We start from the raw sequence: 25,690 nt of genomic DNA, 5'->3' as shown, positions 1-25,690 counted from the left end.
ATGTTGGTAAAGAAGTTTTCAGGCATTTCTCTAAAATGAGGCAGAAGCTGTGGCAGGACATAAGCCATCAAAAAAATATGTTTTAAAACCAACTGCATCAGCATAATGTAGAAAACAGAAGACCTGCATTTGCAGATCATGTGTAAAGTATGGAAACGTTTAAAAAGCGATTACTTGGGAACTTATAAGAAAATTTTCAAAAGAATATTTTGAAATATTCAGAACGGGTAGAGTACAGGCTTTATTTGTAGTTGATGTAGTTTTATGTACATGTATATGCATATATAGCTGACTTGGGAAATAAACAAATGTGTCAAGCTTGAATGCAGCTTGTCACATATTAGCACACTTTCTTAAGTTTTACTTCTATATTTAGGAAAAGTTCAACATAAAGCTGTAACTAAGCTTAGATGGTGGAATGGTCAGTGCCCACAGAATCAGCACTGTTGAAATGCCATGCTTTGAAACTCCCTAGATACCCAATAGAGAGATGTTCAATATTCAACAAAATCGAACAGTTTGAAAATTGAAAATCTCTCAGATGTTCTGAGAGACAGTAAATCCTGGGGCAGAGTCAGAGGATTTGGATTTAAGCCTACAGCTATATGAGAAAGAAATAAGCAAGAGAATAAAAGCCTGGTAGCAGGTTTTTAGCTGCAAAATTTAATCCACCTCACAATATATTCTGGTAAAACATTTATTATAAACTGATCAGAAGTCATACTCTATTCTACACTGCCCAATTAGGCCACCACTAGCAACCTGTGACTATTTAAATTAAACTAAAAATTCAGTTCTTCATTGCACTAGCCACATTTTTAGTTACACCAAATGTGGCTACCGCACTGGGCCATGCAGTTACAGGACATTTATATCAGTGCATAATGATCTATTGATCGATCCCACTCTCTATATATCTTTAAAAAAAAAAAAAATAAGCTGCTGCTGCAGCTTCTAGAAAGTTCTAAAATTTTTAGAAAGAGTTGGGTAGCTTACATACTGGGATGATTTGGTTCTTCACATGAAAGTAAAGATCTGATTGAGAAAATCAGTAAATGTGGTTACAGAGACGAGGGCCATGGTGTTTTACCTTAAAGATGTGCTGGTCAGTAAGGAAAAGAGCCTAAAATCACTGGATGGAAAATGCACCCGTGGAAATGATTTCACTGTCTTGGGAAAAATATGGGCAGTTAGAATTCTTTCAAGGGTTGCAACCTAAAAATAAGGAGTATGAAGTAGCAGGATTCTAAGACAGGAGAATAAAGCCTCATTTGACCGCCAAATAAAATGAGAACTGTGGGTATAATTTAACTCAAATTCTAAACTTCGGTTAAGGATGACAAGAAATGAGAGACAGATGGAAAGTCCATTTGTATTCCTCTTTATAAATAAAATGATGTGTTTAATACCATTTGGAGGCAAAGGTAAGGAATCCTTAATTAAGCAGTCTCCAAGATCGTTAGGCCATTCATAGAAATATTCATCATTCAAGTAGTATCTAAAATGACGTACAGGGGGCAGACAAAGCAAGGGGCAGTTCTGGTCTCCCTACTAGATCTATTTTGTTTTGCTAAAGGAAAAGAAATCAGATAAGATGGAGACAAGGCGGAACATTTTTTTTTTCTTTCATAACCTGCTGCCCTCTACAGGCCACATGGATATACATATATAAAGACAGGCATAAATTACGGATTCAGCTACATCCAAATTCACATGATCATGAGTAAAGATATGATGGAAAAAAAAGGAGGCGGCTGATTATACTTGTCTGAAAGGTTTTAGGATCAGGGTGAGAAACGGCCTTTATAAATCTTACCTTTTCAGCCGATAAACATATAACAGATCATAATAGTACAGTCCTATTTGGAGGCAAAGGTATGGAATCCTTAATTAAGTAGTTTCCAGTCGTGCCAATCTCGTGGCATTTTCCCTGAAAAACTTACACGTTACATTGATAATCATTTCCCCCTTGTTTTCAGTAGGGAGGTGGGTGTGAGGAAGAAAGAGAAAGAACAATGGTTGATGTGGTAGGACAGTTTTTACAAAAACCTCCACTGTACATTAATTTTGATCTAAAATTCAATATTTTAAAACTAGACTTCGAGCTGGAAAATAAAAGCCACAGCATATAAAAGACTATGCATGATTTTATCCCTGCCACAAATTTAATCTTTTAAACCTTGGCTGCAGTCAAATAGTCAAAATCTGGCCTAAAATATGACAACTACCCTTCATCTTTACTTCAAATCAATGTTTCTGCAACAGTTATGCCATAAACACATACACACACAGCTGGTATGTTTATTGGTTTAGTCACTAAAGGATTTATCTGGACAAACATCACAAAGATGATGGCTGATTTAATTGAATTTATGATCAAATGTTTTCCATTGCAGGAAGAGTGGGAAATCACTTATGGGGAAATTTGAATAATTCAAGGGAAGTTCTCTATTTGGCATTATGTTTGTATACTGAACCTTGAGGGATTAAATACAGCTGAGGACTAGTAGAAAATTCATATACAGATCCACAAAGATATGCTATATAATAGTGCAATGAGAGCCAGAATTGATCCCTTCAATTTAATAATTCTACTCATTTACATCTCATTTATAGTCTGGGTAATGATATCCACACACATATATATATCATTGTGAAATTTTGATTGGAAACCACCAGAGGATGTTTCTAAGATCCCAAAAAGTGCTGGAATGATCTAAGATGCTCTTTGAGATAAGACAAAAAAATAGTTTTAGAGGTTGTACGTGTGTGTTTAAAGCACTGTTAAAGTCCCATGGTGGATAGAAAAGGCAATGTGGGATTAGTGTGCCTTAGGGTATGGACTTGGCTCAGTATCTGAAAAAAAGAGGGGTTACTTGCAGAGTGCCCTGCTTGTTTGCTCCCCCATAATGGCAGGGGTACCAAACCAAGACCATGCTCCCAGCCATCATTCATAGTGTTTCTAGGGATGTCACCTACCCTCCCCATTTCAAACCCACAAATAATAAGAATAAATTATTTTGCGTCTCACCAACAAAAGCGTAGGGTCAAGTGGACACCAAGGGCCTACACAGCTGGTTTTGGCATATCATCAGTTCATGGAAAAATACTAACAGATGCATTGAACTTGGTCACAGTGTTTGTCTATGGATTTCTTTCAATCTAATTAGGAAAACTGTCTAATAAATGTGTTTCAAGACTTAGGATGAATCAGTTTTGCATTAGTTATGTATAATGCTTTTTGTTAACATATCATGGTTAGGAAGGAACTGTTGGGGAAGGGGAATCTTGTTTCTACACAATAAGTGTTTTTAAAAGATGACTTGGTAACCGATCAGTTTACATGAGCTCCTAGAAAAGCAGAAGGAATATTCCAGGAAATGTCTAGAGACCTTATATGGCAGTGGTATGTACGTTCAAGGACAATTGCTTATATGGAACCGACTGAAATGCTTTGATGGTGGGGGGAGGGGAGGCGGCAGGGCATGCTGAAAAACAGAAGTAAAGTAGCTTTGTCCAAGGTGCCCAACCATTTATACACATACATTATTCAATCATCATAATAATTCTTCCAAGGGGGTTAAAGAATGAAAATCTGAGGTTTGGGGAAATTAATGAGCTTCCTAAAAATGACTCAGATTATTAGTAGTGGATCAAGGATTGGAACTTGGTTCCTAAAATACCAATGACCAGGCTGGTTTCAGGCATTTTCTTGCCATTCGTGCTAATAATTAGCTTTTGGGGCTCTGTGTTCTTGTAAGGTTAGCAGATGTTGCACATGTCAACATAAATAATCTACTCACTCTATCTCCACAATGAGTGGTAGCTGAGCCTCAATTGCCTAACAGTCTTTCCAAATTATGAGGGGGACCCTTGTCCTCTTTGTCCTCTTTTCCTCCAAGTCTAATTTTCATGATTATCAATCAAGGTAAGTGTGGAGTGCCTGACAGTGGATACAAAAGAGGACACTGTTTAAAATCAACTTAAGTCCAGGGGCCTCCCTGGTGGCGCAAGGGGTTAAAATGCAACCTATGAGCTAATCGCAGCCTCTGCAGCACTAGTTCGATCCCCAGCCAGGAAGCAACCCACATAGCGCAGAAGACCTCTCCTGACTCGCCCGCTGCTCCCCTCAGCAGTGTATTTCAGTCAATCTGTCTGTTCTGTTCCCCACGCTGTTTCTGGTGAATCCTCTCACCACCCCCAAAACCTCTGGCCTGCATCCCAGTTCTTGTATACATAAATAAATAATTTTTTTAAAAAAAATCAACATAAGCCCATCTTAATTTTGAGGCTGACAATTCACTAAATGCATAAATTTTCTTTTCTTTTTATTTTTTTAAAAGATTTATTTATGCAAGAGCTGGGGTACCAGCCAGAGGCATGGTGGGGCGGTGTGTCTCACCAGAGACAGAGTGGGGAACAGAACAGGCAGATCAACAGAAACACACTGCTGAGGGGTGCAGCGGGTGAGACAGGAGAGGTCTGCCATGCCATGTGGGAATCTCCCTGGCCAGCTGGGAATTGAACCGGCGCGGCAGAGGCTGAGGACAGCCTCATAGCGCTGTGCTCAACCCATTGCACCAGAGGGCAGGCCCTCCATAAATTTTCTTAATCAAAAGAAAATGATATAAATAAATGCTAAGGAAAGGAATCACAAATTCAGTGTTGTTGTTTTTTTTAATAAACAAAGAGCAGTTTTAACTTCAATATCTGTTCATGCTTCGTGTTTTAAAATGTGGCAATTTTCAATGTCCTGAAGCTGAAAAATTAACATATTATATCGCTGGGGATCTGGGAAGGAAGACCTGGTTCTCAATTTGGGGGGTTTATTTAGAAAAGAGAGCCCTGTCTCAGTAGCATCTTCTATGTGGTGAAGAGGACTCTGAGCCTTTAAGGTATTTTCTGAGTAGAGTTAGGGGAGATCAAGGGGGCCGGGAACAACAGCAGAGAGGTGAATTCTTAAGGGAGTTCAAAAAGGGTAGAGAGCTGTGTGTCTAACCCCTAGCAGTTCCCAACAGAAAAGAGAGAGAGAGAGAACACGAGAAGGAGAAAGGAATAGAGATGCTTGCAACAGGCAGTGCCCCTCAGGAGGGAACAGCGTGGCTCCTGGAGGGGAGGAGGGCGGGGGAAGAAAGGTCTGCTTGAAGTTCTTTGATACTTCCACTATTCCCTCTGCAGATTTATTACACTTATTGGGTCCTCCAGAGATATTATCTTCTCAGAGTGTTTACAAATAGAAGGCAGGGGGTGAGAAGCAAAAATATAAAGCAATATCTCTGGACACTTGAGAGCAAAATGCAAGAACTCTTGAGTGTAGTGTTTCCAAAGCATCAGACAGCCACACTTGTATAGCACTGGAGGGCACTTAAAATCAATGAAAAGTTTACATGGTGATTGACAGCTGTGCTGCCCAATAGGGTAGCTATGTGTGACTATTTACATCATCCACATTTAAATACAATGTAAAATTCCATTCTTAAGACACACTAACCACATTTCCAGTGTCCAGTGGCCTCGGGGGGCTAATGGCTGCTGCACTGGTCAGTGCAGATAGAGATTTTCATCAGCGAAGGAGAAGGTTATATGGGACAGCGATCATATTAAAGAGGCAAATGGACCACGGTGGAGGACTACAGGTGCCTGGGTAGAACTATAGTCACCACCATCACCACCCATAAGGTGGTATTAAGTCAATGGTTACAGGACAGAAACAACTTTTCATCTGCCTATACACGTACGTGCACGGTATAAGCGCACACACATGCATATGTGGTGTGATAACACACCCCTGGTGGGTCCTCTATATTTGAATCATACACAGTGTATAAACTAATGTTGTCTTAATTAAAAAAACAGAGGGCACAGAAGTGTTTAGTTGTCTCAAAGATAATATACTTTCTTGAGAACAACCCCTTTTTCTCTACCCTAGAAAACGATTTCCTCCTTATACTTAACGTTGAGGTTATCTAGAGTGAAGAATGCTCTGTGGAACCAGCAGAGTTAGCCTATGTGCTAGAGACAAGGTGAAACAGACTGTGTCTGACCTGGTGCAGGCCACACTTGCCTCTCTGCTCTGCCTTGTGGAAAGATTCACGCGCTAATCCCTGAAACCTGTGAATATATTACCCTCCATGGCGAAAGGGGACTCTGCCAATATAATTAAGGTTACAGACCTTAAAGTAGGGAGATTAACCTGGATTATACCAGGTGCACCTCAGAAGCAGAGGACTGTCTCCTACTGAGACAGAAGAGATGAGGCAGAAGGGGAAATGAGATAGGAAGCATGAGAGACTTCTTGCGCTGATGCTGGTTTATAGGAGGAGGAGGATGGAGAATGCAGGTGGCCTTAGGGAGCTGGGAGAGGCTCCCAGCTGATAACCCGCAAGAAAAACAGTCCTTAGCCGGAGGCCCACAGGAGCTGAATTCTGCCAACAGTCTGTAAGCATCTGGAAGCAGCTCCCTCCAGCTCCTACCCCCACCTCAGCAATTCCAGATCAGAGCCCAAGCCCCTCATTCTGTGATTTTGCCTTGTAAGACCCTGATCAGAAAAACCAGCCGAACCCGTCTAGTCTCCTGCTCATCAGAACTGTGCAACAACATATCTGTGGTGTTTTACCTCAATGAATGTGCGGTAATTTGTTAGAGCACCCACAGAATACAAATATACCATTTTATATTTTGGAGAAGCAAAAGAACTTTCACTTCGCACTTTCAGAATCTGTCTTAATAAACAGTTGGAGGAAGCCTAATTCTATCATCCTCCTTTCAGGGAAATGAGCAGCCCAGCTGCTCCTGGAAGCTCTGTGCCACTTCTGAAGCCTGGTAGGGGTTTTATTTCTTAATGAGCTGGAGGGCAGAAGGAAGGTATTAGCTGCACCATAAGTGTGCAGTTCTGGATGAAGAATCCAACACATAATCTGAAAGGATGAAAAACAATGCTGTTGCCAACTCCCCAGCCTGGCACCTAATGCCAATTAGTACGAGAAAAGATGGATATTTTCTGTCTATCAGAAGGGGAACAAAAAACTTGTACCCAAGAGATAACAAACAGCATGGGGCCTGCCCTTGGCCATCACCAGGGGTTATTAATAACAGCAAATTCTTCCCTATTGAAAGAAAGACACGGACAAGAAATCTGCCAAAGGCACTAACGGTAGAGAATAATCTCCTGAGGGCAGTGAGAGCTGTATGGAATAGGAGAACAAATCTTGAGAGCAGGTCCGGAGTGGGTGGTTGGGGGCCGGGTATCCCTAGCGCTTATGTGGTCACACATCAGCCTTTATCCTGTTGGCACAGGAGAGGCCTGAGCTGGTGATGTGGGTGGTCAACCTACCACAAACATTATTTTACCCAGAGAGAGGAAGTCAGGTTAGTAAGCCATCCCATCTCTCTGCTGCCTAAAACCTGCACTGGGAATGAATGACGCCAATTCCTAGAAGAAATCTCCTTCCCAAAGTTCCAGTGAAAGCAAAATAAAATTAGATGATAAACCCACTTAAATAGCAGTGTGCCAAAGTGATAATATTTCTCTCACAATATTCACTTTGGAGCATATGTTCCAAGCTGTAATTTTCAATGATATTGATCATTTGATGTCACTGAGGGTTTTCTTTTTCAAGGTATAAAATGGAAATGATAATATCTGGCCTGACTACATCTCAAGATTGCTGTGAGAATATGAGGATTTGACAACATACAGAAAAGCAAATTCTGTGTTGCAAAAACTGTACAAATGTTGATTACTGGTATGGTCTCCATCACAGCTATGACTCTGGAGCAATGAGAGCACGTGAGGTAGTGCATGTCGACTGGGTATGCCTCAGACATTATCACATGCATGCTGTTGCTGTTAGAGTCAGGGCCTGGCCTTTGGCAAATCTGCCAACTTTCTCTTGGACAGCTTTCTCTTTGTCCTCCTGGCACCTGCTCCTAACCTTTATCATCGACCAGAACATGATTCTATCTTCTCTGAGATTCCTTAGTACTCCTACCAGAGCTTGGAAAGCTTCACCCTTTATAGGACTTCCTCTTTTTCCTTTCAAGAATCCATTTTTTAGAAATGCTGTTATCTGGAGAGGGGTTTAATGGGTATAACAATGACACTACTTTAATGCTTTCAGTAACTAATGATTTACCTTCTGAAAATCAATGTTCCCCAGAAACTGTTCTGCACTGCAACTTTCAAGCAGGCAGGTGAGCCTCTGGGACCTCCAAAATACCACATGTGGTGTGCAAGGTCAGGCCATGAGACCTGCTTGGATCTGATTGTCCATGTGCTGAAAACTGTATTTTCAAGGGCACAGAATGTGGCAAAGAACTTCATCCTAGATTGCCTCCCAATGCTGGACTCAAATTCAGAGCTGGGCGTCAACAATGGCAGCTCCAGCTCACCCTCTAAGTTGACAGACTGGAATTCCAAAATGTCTGCTTTAGTGTCTGCTGTAGAGCATGTCACCCTTACCAATCCATCCCTGAAAAAGTGCACTGACAATGGAAAGACTAATTTCTTTGAAAATACTGTGAGCAGAAATCACCAGGCATTAAAGAAATCAAAACAGTTACTTTGAAGCAAATAGAATGATAACAAAAACGATCAACAATGAAAACAATGTGAAAGTGGAGAAAGACAATTTAAAGATCTGGCTCAACTCAACTGCGCCTCCCAGTGTTAATAACAGTTTTTGCTTTTCGCTCACATTTCTGAACAACCGGCAAAGAAATAGAAATCTCTAGCTTTGCAATCAATAATTATTTGAGATTTTTAGATCAATTTAGATAAGACTGACTAGAAAACAGGACATTTAGGTTTCTTGAGAAGACACTGATTTAAATCTTAATGAAACACAAGCAGATATAACAAGAAGAGAGAACCACCAACATAAACACAGAGTGAAATTTGTTATTTCTTTAAAGAATTATTTTAAATATACTATACTTTATGCATATGTAACACAAATCTCTAGCAAGATATCCTTAAAATACATTTTGGAAGTTAAACACTGAGTAAGATAAAATATTCAAGAAAAATTAAAGAACACCAAGTTATAAAACATTTTCAAATCTTTTAAATTACGGTTTATCACTCAACTTGACCATTCAAATATAAGATAAATGTTTGCATCTTTATTTTTGCATTTCCATTAAGGTAGCTTCATAACAATATCTCTACTACACATGTTAAAGTATCATTTTTTATCAATTCTTAGGAGAAATCCAGTTGGATTTAACTAACAAGGATTATAAGCAGAACTAGAAGACAGGTAGAGCAAGCAGGACGAGGCTGGCCTATACCTATCTAGTTTGTGGATGTGCTATTCTTTATCAGCCACGAGTGGTGTTTTCCAAATAGGTCTCCTGTGATCTTAGTGGGTTATTGTTAGTTCTCCTTCAGCTACTTTCAAATCTCCCAAATTGTTCAGCTGGTAAGACGTTCCAAAACAAGCAACTATGTTCCTGGAATCTTATCCTTCACTTCGCTGGAGAGCATATACTAAGGCTTCTTCTCCAGCCAAAATAATAAAAGGTCTTTTTAGTGGCTGAAATTCTCTGTTCATTACACAGACATGCCAATGTCAGACAACTATAAATAGGGATATTTGGAAGAAAAATAGTGAGAGTCTTCATAAATCCAGTGAAATAAAACAGAATGTTTTGAAGGCTGTAAGCAAAGTCATGTATTTATAAAATTCAGATTTGTCTCCTTTTAATCCAAAATCCTCTTTACGTAGGAAGAGACCACATAGATCAACACTTCTTGTATGAAGGAATAAAAAAACTTTCTTTTCTTTATTAATAGATTAATATATATTAATAACTGAACCCTACAATTAAGATATCTTCTTTATATTGTCCTTTGAGTTTAGAGTATCTGCTGGATCTTTTGAATTTTTTTCCCACCCCTGTTTTGTTTTTCCAGAATACTAAAAATTCCTTCAAAGGATAAAATTATGCCCACAGTTACTGGTATAAAATGAAGTCAGTAGGGAATTGCATGGGTGTTACCCAGAGCAGACCTAGACCCAAAATAAACTAGGTCACTTGTGAGAGCCATTCAAAAGAGAATTAAGGATTCATTTCTCAACAAAATTCTTATTCCTTGCAAGTTAGTGTATCCACTAGATATAAAAGCTGGGTTATACCTATTTTAAAAGATATTATTTAATTTTTAACAGTGACTTACTTTTTATATTAACCTGACCATCTTATATTAACTCAGCTACATTGAATTCAAATTAATTCTTGTAAATAGTTCACTTATTTTGAATCAATTATTTCTGTATAAGAGAAATTACTTCAGTTTTATAATTCTGCTCTGGACAAGAAAATCAGCATTGATGGAGTAAGCCAGCATTTGCTTAATCATCTTTAGATGCAGCCTTTCTGAATCTAGACCTCATTCTGAAGTGAGAGATGCCAAAATGTCAATGATGATTGCAAGGTCACAAGACCATCTGGAGGAAGAATCAATAATACAATAAATGTCTCTAAATTCTGTTCTCTGTAAATTGTATTAGGTTCAAATTAAGCTAGAAGCTACAGCTTGGCTATAAGGATGCAATTCTTAACATTTTCTGGGATACCAGAAAGTAACATCTTTTAAAAATATTTGATGATATTACTTAGTATTTTCTAAAATAAATCCTAAGGCAACAAAAAATAAGACTTATAGAGACTTGAAAATAGCATGTTTCTAAACAAGTCATATTTATTGTTTTTAAATCTTACCTCGAGTTCATCTTTAATATTTTTCCTAAAATATTTTAAAAGTAATCGAAGGGTACAACTTAGTTTGTTAAATGATTTAATTGAATCTAATTTTTTTTAAAAAGCTTACATGATTGTAGAGACTAAAAGACACTGTAATTCTCCCATCTGAGTAAAAAGACTACATATGAAAATATAATACTTCCTTCAACATTTTAACCTTGTTTTTGTAGAAAAATTACAAATCTTAAGTTCTTGGAAAATGGAAATCTCTTAAGTGGTTGATCTTAAAGAGAAACTGTGTTTTTATTTTGTGAAAAATCTCATTCTTAGGGCCTCCCTGGTCTTGTAAGGGGTTAAGTCTCAGTGCTATGCTATCACCGCCACATCCTGAGTTCGATCCTGGAGAGGGAGCTAACCCACATGACACAGCAGACTTCTATCTTGCTGCTTCCCTTAGTACAGTATTTCAGTAAATCTGCCTGTTCTGCTTCAGCTACTTTCAAATTTCCCCAGTCTGCCTCTGGTGAATCCTCTCGCCTTCCCCCCAACTTCTGGCCTATACCCCAGTTCTATGCAAAAAAAAAAAAAAATCACATTCTGAAGAATTTGCATTGTCATTAAAAATAAAAGTATATTTTCTGACAGTTAACATTATCTGAGAAATTTTTGGAGGATGAGTGCAATACACACATTTTTAAAACTTTTTAGAACAACAATACCAGAGGATCACACACTGACTTTTGTCAATGACATTAACTACTTCTGTTAGGTGAATTAATTATTTCTGTTGTGACATGAATGATCTCTCTCAGAGAAAGGAAAGCATCAGGTCTTAGTTGGTCAGAACAAAGTGCAGCAAAGCAAAGCCTGAATATTGATTTAATTTTCTTTTTCTTTTTGAAAGACAGGAAATAACCTAGCTTCTCCTGGAATAGAAAAATGTAAACAGACAAAAGTGTCTTTTCTGAGAGGCAACCATTAATCACTACGGAATGGCTGAACAAGAAGGCATCAGATTGCCTGACATGGGGTGCTGGACACAAGTCACCAGAATGCATGCTGGCATGTGCCAGTCTAAATGGACTGGGCCACATTCACAAGAGGACAGTGGAAGAAATATCACTTAGCATCACCTACAGACCATCCCCACCCTCATCTTTTCTAGACTATTTAAATGGATAACATTGCCACTGATTTCCCTAGCGCTGACTCTCTGTAGGAAAAAAATGGAGAGTTGCCTGAATTGGAATATAATTACCACAAATGCTACTATGTGTAGATTTGCCCAATTTTCCTGTTACTTCAAATATAGAATTGGAGATTCAATTGTTTTATCAAGAATTATTTCATAAATGATAAGCTATTTAGACAAAAATTTTTGAGCAATAATGAGAGGGGAATGTGTTGACCATTTAACTGAGATAGGAGCTGTATGCCATTATAGCTGCTGTATAAAAAGCACTTAAGAGTGCCAGGTGAGGAGATGTCATCAACATAACGGCAAGGAAACGCTGTAAGACCTCCCATAAAAAAAAAAACGTTAATAGGGAGGAAAAGCGGCAGGTCCCTGAGAGAACTGGGACACAGAAGATAAACGGGTGACTCTGGAAAACTGCCTGAGGAAGAAAGTTGCCATAAAAGAGGATTAGAAGGAAGGAAAGCTCAGAACCCTGCTACCCTCCTCCACCCACAAAGTCGGCACTCTCCGACCAACAGAAAGAAGGGGGAAAAAAAAACCTAAAACAACAAACAAGAACAAACTACACATGAAGCGGGACTGTGAGTGGAAAGGAACTATTTCAGCCACTGCACCCTGTGAACTGGAACTGTGGAGAACCATGCAGGATTCACAGCGGAGGTGAGCGAATGGCTCCAGGGCCATTGGAGAAAAATAAAGACTCCCAGGAGACCTACAAATAGCCCAAGGCCATACCAGTGCTGATCTCAGTCTGGTAAACAGTTTCCAACACCCCTAAAGGAGCACTCCAAAGAGATGCTCGCCAACACCAGTGGCACAACATCCCAACGCATAGAACTAATTAGAAAGCAAACAACAGGGAGAAGAAAAAATATAAATAACCGAGCAAGCCAGCAGGAAGACACACCACAAAAAGAAACACAGTCACCAGAGCTCAACGATGACATGGAAGAACTTCTTGGTCTATCAGAATAGAGAATTAATAATCATCCTGATTAAAAAGCAGAAAGAAAACGAAAAGGAAAAAAATGAGTTGAGACAGATAATCACTGAACAGAAGAATGAAATTGAGACCTTAAGAAAGGAAAGAAATGAAACACAGGAGATAAAAAGATTACTAGAAGAGATAAAGAACTCTGGGAAAAGCAAAAGCAATGAAAACAGGATCAATGAAATGGAAGAACGGATCAGCACTCTAGAAGATACAGAAATAAAAAGAGCCAAAAGAGAAAAGGAGAGAGAAGTGCAAATGAAGCAGTATGAGGAGACTTGCAGACAATTATCAGACTCCATGAAGAGAGGAAATGTAAGAGTTATAGGCATTCCAGAAGGTGAGGAGAGAGACAAAGGAATTGAGAAATTATTCAAGAAGATAATTGAAGAAAACTTCCCAAGCATGATAAAGGAGATGAATATAGACACACAGGAAGCAAGAAGAACTCCCAATTATCATAATGAAATGAAAACTACGGCAAGATACCTGATAGTAAAGCTTGCAAGAGTCCAAGACAAGGAAAAAATAATGAAAATGGCAAGGGGGAAGAAACAGATAACTTATAAGGGAAAACCAATCAGGCTAACTTTTGACTTCTCTGAAGAAACATTACGGGCAAGAAGAGAATGGAGTAACATATTCAGCAAACTTCAAGACAGCAAATGTCAACCAAGAATATTTTACCCTACAAGCTCTCCTTCCTCTATGAAGAAAAAATATGGATGTTCACAGACAAACAGAAACTCCAGAAATTCATTACAACTAAACCCCCACTCCAAAAAATTCTACAAGACGTCCTAAAGCCAAAACCAACAGAGGAATGAACAAGAAGAACAGAATAAAGCAAGGAATAAATCACAAAAAAGACAAACAAAAGGGCAAACACAGACACCAACATATCAATATTAACTCTAAATGTAAATGGATTAAACTCATCAGTAAAAAGACTCAGAGTAGCAGACTGGATTAAAAAACAAAATCCAACCTTCTGCTGTCTCCAGGAAACACATTTAACCACAAAAGATAAACACAGACTGAAAGTAAAAGGGTAGAAAACAATCCTACAAGCAAATGGGCCAAAAAAGAAGACAGGAACAGCCATACTTATATCAGATGAAATAGACTTCAAATTAAAAAAAGTAAAAAGAGACATAGATGGATACTACATTATGATCAAGGGTACAATACATCAGGAAGATATAACACTCATCAACATATACTCACCAAATGAAGGGGCACCAAAATACAGTAGACAATTATTATCAGCTCTGAAAACAGATATTAAAGAAAATACATATATAACGGAGACTTCAACACCCCACTCTCACCAATGGACAGATCAACGAGACAAAAAATAAACAAAGACAGTAGAGCCCTAAATAAAGACATAGAACTCATAGACTTAACAGACATCTATAGGACACTGCACCCCAAAAATCTGAGTACACATTTTTCTCAAGTGCGCATGGATCATACTCCAGAATTGATCACATACTGGGCTACAAGACAAACATCAACAGATACATGAAAATCAAAATCATTCCAACTACTTTCTCTGAACATAAAGGCATCAGCTAGAAATAAATCATGAAAAGAAAACAAGGAACCTTCCCACTTCATGGAGATTGAGATCCACACTACTGGAAGACCACTGGACTAATGAGGAGATAAAAGAAGAAATTAAAAAATACTTTGAGTTGGGCCTCCCCCGTGGCGCAGAGGTTGAGCGCTGGGTTGCGAAGCAGCCCGCAGCCTCTGCGGCGCCAGTTTGATCCCTGGCTGCTCCCCGGCCACCGGAGGAGGGTCCCACATGGCGCGCAGACCTCTACTGCCGCCCACTGCTCCCCTCAGCAATGTACTTCGGTCCTTCTGCCTGCTCTGCTCCCCGCTCTGGCTCTGGTGAATTCTCTCACCCTCCCACGCTTCTGACTGTACCCAGTGCATGTATAAACAAACAAACAAACAAACAAATAAATAAATAAAATATGCCTCTATTAAAAAAAAAAATACTTTGAGTTGAATGACAAAGAAGACACCACTTTCCAGAATGTATGGGATGCAGCAAAAGCAGTAATAAGAAGAAAATATATAGCAATACAGGCTCACATCAACAAACAAAAAAGAACTCAAAGAAACAACCTAACCTTACATCTCAAAGAACTAGAAAAAGAACAACAACAACAAAAAAAAAAAAAAACCCTAAAGCCAGTAGAAGAAAGGAAATAATAAAAATCAAGGCAGAAATAAATGAATTAGAAATTAAAAAAACAATCCAAAAGATCAACAAAACCAAAAGTCGGTTCTTTGAAAAAACAAACAAAATAGAAAACCTCTAGCAAGGCTCACAAAGAAAAAATGGGAGAAAACATGTATAAATAGGATTATAAATGAAAGAGGAGAAATCACAACAGACTCAGTAGAAATCAAAAGAATAATAAGAGATTACTATGAACACTTATACGCAAACAAATTTAACAACCTAGAAGAGATGGAGAAATTCCTAGAACAATATAATCATCGAAAGCTGGACAAAGAAGAAATACAACAACTAAACAGACCAATTACAAGCAGCGAAATTGAAGCAGTAATCAAAGCACTCCCCAAAAACAAAAGCCCAGGCACAGACGGCTTCATAAATGAATTCTACCAAATGCTCAGCAGTGAATTAGTGTCTATCCTACACAAACTCTTTCAAAAAATGGAAAAAGAAGGAATACTACCAAATACATTCTACGAAGCCAACATTACACTAATAACAAAAAACAACAAAGACAGCACAAAAAAAGAAAATTACAGGCCAATCTCCCTAATGAACACTGATGCAAAAATCCTCAACAAAATCCTTGCCAACAGAATCCAACAATGCATCCATAAGATAATTCACCACGATCAAGTAGGATTTATTCCAGGGATACAAGGATGGTTCAACATCCGAAAATCAATCAATGTAATCCAACACATCAACAAAAAGAAATATAAAAACCATATGATAATATCCACAGATGCTGAGAAAGCATTCAACAAAGTACAACACCCATTTATGATAAAGACTCTTGAAATTCTCGGGATACAAGGAACATAGCTCAACATCATAAAGGCCATCTATGACAAGCCCACAGCCAATATCATTCTCAATGGTGAAAAGCTGAAAGCATTTCCATTAAGATCTGGAACAAGAGAAGGATGTCCACTCTCACCACTGCTTTTCAACATAATACTGGAAGTCCTAGCCAAAGCAATAAGACAAGAGAAAGACATACAAGGAATCCAAATAGGCAAGGAAGAAGTCAAACTATCACTATTTGCAAATGATATGATAATATACACATAGAACCCCAAAAACTCCACAGAAAAACTAATTCAAGTAATCAATCAGTTTACTAAGTGGCAGGATACAAAATCAACACACAAAAATCAGTAGCATTCCTATACACAAACAATAAATCTGAAGAAGAAATCAAGAAAACTATTCCTTTTATTATAGAAACAAACAAAAAATCAAATACTTGGGAATAAACCTAACAAAAGAAGTAAAGGACCTATACAATGAAAACTATAAAACACTGTTAAAAGAAATAGAAGTAGACACAAAGAAATGGAAAGACATCCCCTGCTCATGGATCAGAAGAATTAACATTATCAAAATGGCCATCCTACCAAAAGCAATTTATAGATTCAATGCTATTCCAATTAAAATTTCAATGTCATTCTTCAAATAAATAGAAAAAAATATTGATGAAATTCATATGGAGCCACCAAAAACCCTGAATAGCCAAAACGCTCCTGAAAAAAAAAAAAGGAAGGGAATGGAGGCATCACTCTCCCAGATTTCAAACAATACTACAAAGCCATGTTAATCAAAACTGCATGGTATTGGAACCAGAACAGACACATGGACCAATGGAACTGAATAGAAAACCCAGAAATAAACCCACAGATCTATGGTCAACTAATCTTTGACAAAGGAGCAAGAATATGCACTGGAGCAAAGAAAGTTTGTTCAATAAATGGTGCTGGGAAAACTGGGTCGCTACATGCAAAAGAATGAAGCTTGACTACTACCTCACACCATGCACAAAAACCAACTCAAAATGGATTAAAGAACTAGACATAAGACCTGAAACCATAAAATATATAGAAGGAAATATAGGCAAAACATGACCTGACATGCACCTCAAAGACATCTTTACAGATGCATCACCCAAAGCAGTGATAGTGAAGGCAAAGATAAACAGCTGGGACTACATCAAATTAAAAAGCCTCTGCACAGCATAAGAGACAATAACCAAAACAAAAAGAAATCCCATCGACTGGGAGAAAATTTTTGCACACAACACTAATGATAAAGGACTGATCACAAAAATCTACAAAGAGCTGATGAGACTCAACAAAAACAAAGAAAATAATTCATTCAAAAAATGGAGAGAAGAACTAAAAAGAAACTTCTCCAAAGAGGAAATGCAAATGGCCACCAGGCATATGAAAAAATGTTCAACATCACTTGTAATCAGGGAAATGCAAATCAAAACTACAATGAGATACCATCTCACACCAATGAGAATGGCACATATTAAAAAAACTAGCAACAACAAATGTTGGCAAGGATTTGGAGAGAAAGGAACTCTCCTGCACTGCTGGTAGGAGTGCAAACTGGTCCAACCACTCTGGAAAGCTGTGTGGAGATTCCTCAGCCTACTAAAGATAGAGCTTCCAAATGATCCAGCAATTCCACTCCTAGGTATTTACCCAAAGGACACAGAAACATTAATTCCAAAGAGCACCTGCACCCCTATGTTTATAGCAGCACAATTTACAATAGCTAAGCTTTGGAAACAGCCCAAATGCCCAAAAATAGATGACTGGATCAAGAAGATGTGGTACATATATACCATGGAATATTACTCAGCATTCAAAAAAGATAAACACATGCAATTTGCAGCAACATGGATGGAGCTGGAAGGGATCATGCTCAGTGAAATAAGCCAGAAAGAAAAAGAAAAATACTGATGGTCTCACTCATAACAGGAATTTAGAAAACCTAAATAAGGGACCAGGAAAAAGAATAACTATAAGAAAGAAAAAAATAAAAACAAACAACTATGAACCAGAGACACACTTTGGGGGGGGGTGGGGAAAGGAGGGATTGGGGTCAAAATCAGAGGGTTGCAATTGTATGGGGAATATGAAAATAAAAAAAAGATATAAAACAATAAAAAAATTACAAAAAAAGCACTGAATTAATATGTTAGACACACTAATAGGAAGGTGGAAAAGATTGGTGTCAGGGAAAAAGGATGAGGAATATGCATAGAAGGCTTTGATCAGGGGGCATGTCTCTATGGGAGACTGGATGTTAAGAAGTGACTCTTCAAAAAGCAAATGCAAAGCCTTCTGTTAGATGAAAATGAAAATGTATTCTTGGAAGTTTGAATTTAATCACAATTAACTGCCGTGGTATGGGTCTCTGGGTGCTTTGGTGGTGGGAAAACTATGGTGACCACACCTGAAGGGAGAAATCCTATATTGTGAAAAAACAAACAACAATGTAAAATAATGATACATTATTAATGAAAAAATGTATATATTATAAAAAATTAATTACCAAATGTTTCAAATAAGCTACTCCAGAATTTAATATATTCATTCCATGAGTTTCTCACAATAACACCTATCCACTATATCTACTGATAGCATTGACTAAAATCATTTTTATTACAAAAAGATTTTTTCATATTCTTTAATTTTCATCACTGATAGGATATAAAAATTAAACATGAAAACAGCAAAAAGTGAGGTAATAGTACTTATTTTCCCACAAATAAAATTTTGCTATGATAAATGTTAGTTTATTCAGTTAAAGCAGTTCCAGTTACCTTTTCCTGATGCATAATGCTTGAAATGTAATATTCACCACAAAAAGGGATGAATTAATTACTCTGCTTTCCAACTTTCAATGATTTCCTAACAGGCTGGCTTGTAATAAAACAGCTCTGAATTAACTGAGAAACCTAGATCTTGAGATTTCATTAAATTTTGAAATCAACAAATGAAATAATTTCAACAGTCAGATGAGAGAATAGAAATTGCACTTCAAGTGATACATGTACTTAGCCTCCCAATAAGATTTAGGGGAAAAATAGATTTTAAATTGAAAAAAAATCTGAAAGATCAGTTTCATCTAGCTGAAAGATTATCATCAACATTATTGAAATTAGAAAGCCAATAATTTGTATTTAATAGATGCTGTTTTGCTGGCAATAAAATATTTCTTGGAATCTCATTAGAAAAGGATGGATCACAATGAAATTTGGGGTTTACAACTCTGAAGAGTGTCACATGCTCTAGGAACTCAAACTCATGTGAGCATAGAGGCTGGCACATAGTCAGGGCTTAATAACTGTTTAATGGTTAAATGATTGAGTGAATGGAGAACAAGATGAACAAATGAAATTTTTCAGGAGCATTTTAAAGACCGATGGGGTGGAGGCAGAGAGAGAGAGAGAGAGAGAGAGAGAGAGAGAGAGAGAGAGAGAGAGAAACTATAATTTGTAAAAAGACTTACTTATTCCATGCTTGTCTAAGATTTTTAGAGCTGTACAGGGTAAAGCGTTCTGAAATAAAAAAGAAAAAATAAACAATCTTTGTTTCAAATCATATATTGCAAGTATGTTACAGAAAACTCAAGTTTTAAAAAGACATTTAGCCATATTAGCCACAGCTATATTAGCTATAGTAGGTCTTAACCTCGGATGGAATAGTTATAATAAAGAGTGTAACAGAGGATCTTCACATTTTAAACAATGAAACATTGTTTTCTCTTTTTTTAGGGTGATTTATTACATAATCTGGTTTCCTAGTAATTATTTCTTAGAATAACTAAGTTTTAATTGAGTTAAAAAAAGAAATGCAAATTCCATACCTTCATACTCTAACCATATTTAGAAGAATACTGACACATTAATATCACAGTCAAGTGCAATAGACAGGTTGTTTTCTCTATGAAAACACTTTTGACCTGATACAGTAATACCGGCTTTCCTTTCTCAATCTATTTGCTATTTACATATGCTAAAAGTCAAACTACCAAAGTCCCATAATATATATTTACATTTATCATTGAACCATCCGTATTGAATTTTTAAAGTTAACAAATCATGTGTTTGGTTTACCAAATTAGACAATAGAGGAGCATACATAGATATTGATAATCTCTTCTACTCCCCATCTTTTACTCCTGATAATATAGGTTTATAATGGTTTATCTCTTCACATATTTCTTGTGTTAATAAATACAAGTATATCCATATATACAAATATATACACACACACACATATACAGCCTTAATTTTTAAATGGATTGTACAATAAACATTCTCTGAAAATTTTTAGCCGTTCATTTTATTAATATATATTAATACAAACAAGAAAATGGATATACCAATTGCTTTAAAATTGTATGATATTCCACAGGACAGAAGTACCTTACGTTATTTGATCATTCTCCTTCTGATGAAATTTTAGGTAGTTTTTAGTTCCCTTTCACGTAAAAGCAACACTGCAATAAATATCCTTGTACATTTGTTTCTATATCCTGACACTTTCATTTCTGTTAGGTTTGTTGTTACAGAATTTGGCAAATGGTATGCACATTTAAATTTAACAAATGCTGACAGATTAGTTCTCATTTTCCCACCACAATGAAAAAATAAAGTCTATTTTATATTATGCATCCCACGAATGCAAGGATGTTTCAACATATTCAAATCAATAAATATGATACATCATATTAAGAGAATGAAAGGTGAAAGTTACATGAATCTCTTAATAAATGCAGAAAAAATATGACAAAATTCAATATTCTTTCATGATAAAAATTCTCAACAAATTGGTATAGAGGGAATGAATAACAACACATTAAAGGCTATACATGACAAACCCACAGATCATGTCATACTCAATGGTGAAAAGTTGCAAACTATCTCTCTTAGATGAGGAATAAGACAAAGGTGTCCACTAAAAGTTTTCCTATTCAACAGAGTAGTGGAAGTCTATTCAGAACAATCAAGACAAAAAAGGAGGAAAGAAGAACAGAAGGAAGGAGTGAAAGAAAGGGCACCTGAATTGGAAAGGAAGAAATAAAATAGTCTCTGTTTGAAAGTAATGTGATTTTATAAATAAAAAATTCTAAAGACTCCATAACTCTACCAAAAACCAACAACAACAACAACAACAAAAACACCTCTTAGAAATAATAAAGTTGTAGGATACCAGACCAATATACAAAATCAGTTGCATTTTTTATACCAACTATAAATTATCTGAAAAAGAAATAACTCTATTTACATTCACAGCAAAAACAATAAAATGATTAGGAATAAGTTTAACCAAGTAGGTGAAAGATCTGTATATTGAAAATGATATGATATTGATGAAAGAAATTGAAAAAGATACAAATAAATGGAAAGATAGTCCATGCATGTAGAATGATTGGAAGAATTAATATTGGTAAAAAGTAGATACTACCCAAAGTCATCTATAGTTTTAGTGCAATCACTATCAAGATTCCAATGGCAGTTTTGAAAATCAGAAATAGAAAAAAACACTAAAATTTATATGAAACCATAGAAGTCTCTGAACAACCAAAGCAATCTTGATAAAGAAGAACAAAGCTGGAGAAAGTATACTTCCTGATTTCAAAGTATGTTACAGAGCTATAGTAATCAAAAGGGTGCGGTACTTGAACAAAAACAGTTTAGTGGAACAGAATTGGGGGCCCAGAAATAAGCTCCTGTATATAGGGTTAATTTGTATTTGATAAAGGAGTCACAAAAACTCAGTGGAGAATAGACCATCTTTTCAATAAATTGTGCTGGGAAAACTGTACATTTACCATCAAAAGAATGAAACTGGACTCTTAGCTTACACCACTCACAAAAACTCATTCAAAAAGGATTAAAGGCTTAAGTGGCAGACTGAAACTATAGAAGAAAATAGGGAGAAAAGCTGTTTGATAGCCAAATGGGCAATAAGTAAATGAAAACACCACTAATTATTAGGGAAATGCAAATCAAAAACACAATGAGATATCACCTCATAATACTAGAATGGCTATTATCAAAAGGACAGAAGATAAGTGTTGGCAAGAGTGTGAAGAAAAGGGAATCTTTGGTACACTGTTGGTGAGAACATGAAACTGTATAGTGACTGTGGAGGGGATCTCAGAAAACAAAAATGGAAGTATCATATGTCCCAGTAATTGCACTTTTGGGTATGTATCTGTGTATCTAAAGGAAACAAAATCATGATCTCAAGACCTTAGCACTCTTATGTTCACTGTAGCATTAATTAGAGTAACCAAGACATAGAAACAACCTAAATGTCCACTGATGAATGAATGGATAAAGAAAATATCACACACACCCCCCAGAATTTTATTCAGCCCCCACCCCGCAAAAGAAATCCATCTATGTTGTCACAACATGGATGCACCTCCTGGAGAGCATTATTCTAAGTGAAATAAGTGACCTCACATGTGAAATGAAAAATGAAAATCAACAGAGAACAGCTTGGTGATTCCCAGGGCCAGGGGATGGGATGGAGTGTGGAAATGGGTAGTAAAAGGGTAAATACTTCCAGTTGTAAGATGAGTACGTTCTGGGGATATAATGTAAAGCATTAAAACTATAGTCTACAACAATGTACTGAATATTTGAAAGATGCCAAGAGAGTATATTTTAAAAGTTCTCAACACACACACACACACACACACTTGTAACAATATGCTACAATGAATATGTTAACTAACCTGATTGTGTAATTATTTTGTCATGCATGCCTATTTAAAATCACTACATTGAACCCACTAAATTTACAAAATGTTATATATCAACTATATTTCAATAAAACTGGGGAGAAAAGAGAGTTTTAGCAAAATAAAGCAAGGAGCTATGATGCAGAGTGACAGGCATGACAGGACATCAGACTTGGTGGTGAGTGAAGGGCAAACAAAAGTCAACCAACGAAATAAACAACGTTCCCATTGGGAATCTGGTTGGAATTTCATTCAAATATATTTTTATTTGAAAAGGATGATCCAAATTTTCGGGCTTAACAATATGGCCTGTCTTTCCATTTAGACCAGATTGATGTGTACGTCCTCAATAAAATTAAATAGTTCCTTTTTCATGTTGATCTCATTTATTTTTATAATTTTTTATCTAATTTCTTTTTAATAATTTAATAATTTCTTTTTAATAATCACTTAAGTAATAGGCTTAATTTTGCTTAAGACTTAAGTAATAGGCTTAATTTTGCTTAATATTGGTTGGTGTGTTTCTGTCCATGTTGCTTGCTTTTCATTGTAAACTTCTAAAGGAGAGATTCAGAATGTTTTATATTGCTTTTGTTACAGTATGTTTGAGGCATAAGAATATCATTCTATAAAGAGAACAAAAAGAAACTTAAAAACAGACAGCTTCTTATCTCTAGACATAGAGTTTACTCAAAAGTTGAGTGACTGGGTATACTGTAGGATAGTTCATTCATTCAACTACTTATTGAGCTTCTACTACATGTGCCAGGTATATTTCTTGGGGCTGAAGATATAGGTGGTAATCAAACAGAAAACACTCCTGCCTGCAGGAAACCTGAATTCCAGTAGGAGATGTGAGGCAGGAGTGAGCCTGGAGGGCAGGGGGCTGGCATAGGGCATCCAGGAGACAGCAGTGGTGGGTGAGACTGAGACTGGCAGGGCAAAAGGACAGATCACAGAGAGCCTTTGTGACATTTAAAATATGATCTAGATTTTTTTTAAAGATATATTTATGCATACAAGAACCGCGATGTAAGCCAAAGGTGGGGGGGATGAGAGGACCCACCAGAGAGAGTGGGGAGCAGAACTGGCAGATTCACCAAAATACACTGCAGAAGGGAGCAGCGGGTGAGGCAGGAGAGGACTGCCGTACCACATGGGTTTCTCCCTGGCTGGGGATCAAACTCTTGGTGCAGTGGCCGGGTGACAGTTGCCAGTGCTCTCTTTAACTCCTCCACCACCAGGGAGGCCCCTGGTGATTTTTTTCCTTAAGGATTACTCTGACTTCTGTTTGGAGAATACACACTGGGGCAAGTGTGGAAGCAGGGAGACCAATAAAAGGTTATGACTGTTCAAGGGAGAGATAACATAACTTTGGGCTTGGTAACCAAGGGGATGCAGTGAGAAGGGGGAATCCCTCTGACACTATATTTTAAGTTAGAACCAGTAATATGTATTGATAAATTGGTAATCGGATATGGCAGAAAGGTAAGAGTTAGGATGACTCTAGGTTTCAAAGATGTGGGCTTCATATGCAACTCAAATATTATGCTGAAAATGCATGTGTCTTTCTGTGATATTGCAGAAGGTATTTAAAGTTCTCATGGAGTATCAGAGTCATCATGCAAGCAGAGGCAGTTGTCAAAATATTGAATAACCTAGTCACAGTACAGAAAGCAGCCATTCTGCAGTGCTAGTGTGCACAAGCGGAAATGAGGTCTGATTATAAATATTCACTGCTGCAAAGCTATAGGTAAAGGTGCTCCCCAACAATTATGTGCTTATTTGTTTCAAAAGAATGTCTCAATTTACTCTCTAGTAGAGAGCATTATATAAGATGCAACATAATTTAGCTGGTTGGTGTAGAATAGAAATTTAAAGGCCTATTCTATGTTTAAGGATTAACTGACAGGAAGAAATAGGAAGAATAATTCTTTTTATAAAGGTTTAAAAATTGTTATCTAAGTTCTGGTATTTAAAAAGCAAGAAATATTTTTTAAATTAATTACATCAAATGTGCTTGTAAAACAAATTTGATCTCCTTAACTTTGTACTCCCCACAAAGCAATTTTAATAATATGCTGTGATTCCAGGAGGAACAAGAATTCCATTACAGATAAAATTAATACAATCTTGCATTTACAAGTAAATTATTATTCTTAGCAATTAATGACTGCACATAAATATTAGTTCTAAGAATTGCTTCTATTTAGAACTTGACAAGATATGCAAATGAAATATTTTTTTTCAGAAATACAATCTGTGGATTTTAGCTGTGCTTAAGAGAGCCAAAACTCATAGTGAAACATGCCATATGAAAGAGGGAAAAACCAGGAAGAACTATTCCTACATTTACCTTCTATCACTTCATAAAAACTCTTTCAGCACCTGTCACCTGGACGCCTGCTTGCATGCCAAGTGTTGGGCTGGACAATGGGCACAGAGAAGTCACTAAGTCCTGGGGACAATCCAGTGGCACAGAAATATAAATACAATTTATAAATACAGGTGACAGTGCTACAATTTAGACGTGGGCATAGTCCCCTGGGAGCCCAGAGACAGTCATGAACTGCATCTGTTTCTTTTCCAAACTAAGCTAGGAAAAACTCAAATACCTGAAGAAAAGGTAAATGCCTTCAGTAACATATACAGGACCTCTTGTAGCCAACATCTTTCAGATCTTAACTGCCAGATCACACAATTTCAAACAGAGTGGTATCTAGCATTCTCTGTAATGAGTATGTATTAGCATCTATAATTAAACTAAAATATATATATTTTAAAACTATTTCCACCCTAAACAAAGGAAATGTTCTCTTAGAATAAAAGCAATAGAGCTAGGTAAGTTTTGCAAACACAAAGGCGTTTAAATCATTGTCCCAAATCAGTAACAGTATTTTATAAAATATTCAACTGTCTATGAAAATTTTATAAGATTATTCAATTATTTGCATATGAGTGTTCTATACTGCTTTACTTC

At 36.9% G+C, this 25,690-nt stretch overlaps 1 protein-coding gene across 1 annotated transcript in view; it reads right to left on the bottom strand.

Annotated features, from left to right (window-relative positions):
* The window catches only part of CDK14 (cyclin dependent kinase 14), a 520,730-nt gene that overhangs the window by 59,286 nt on the left and 435,754 nt on the right, over positions 1 to 25,690 (bottom strand). Inside the window, exon 12 of the mRNA XM_054692320.1 lies at positions 19,462 to 19,510. Coding sequence (XP_054548295.1) covers positions 19,462 to 19,510 — 49 coding nt within the window. The remainder of the gene's footprint in view (positions 1 to 19,461; positions 19,511 to 25,690) is intronic.

Source organism: Talpa occidentalis, unplaced genomic scaffold (assembly GCF_014898055.3).
Source record: "Talpa occidentalis isolate TD23 unplaced genomic scaffold, MPIMG_talOcc4v2.1, whole genome shotgun sequence".
NCBI classification, from domain to species: Eukaryota; Metazoa; Chordata; class Mammalia; order Eulipotyphla; family Talpidae; genus Talpa; species Talpa occidentalis.
The sequence above is the reverse complement of the archived record's forward strand: the minus strand, read 5'-3'. Positions and strand labels throughout refer to the sequence as shown.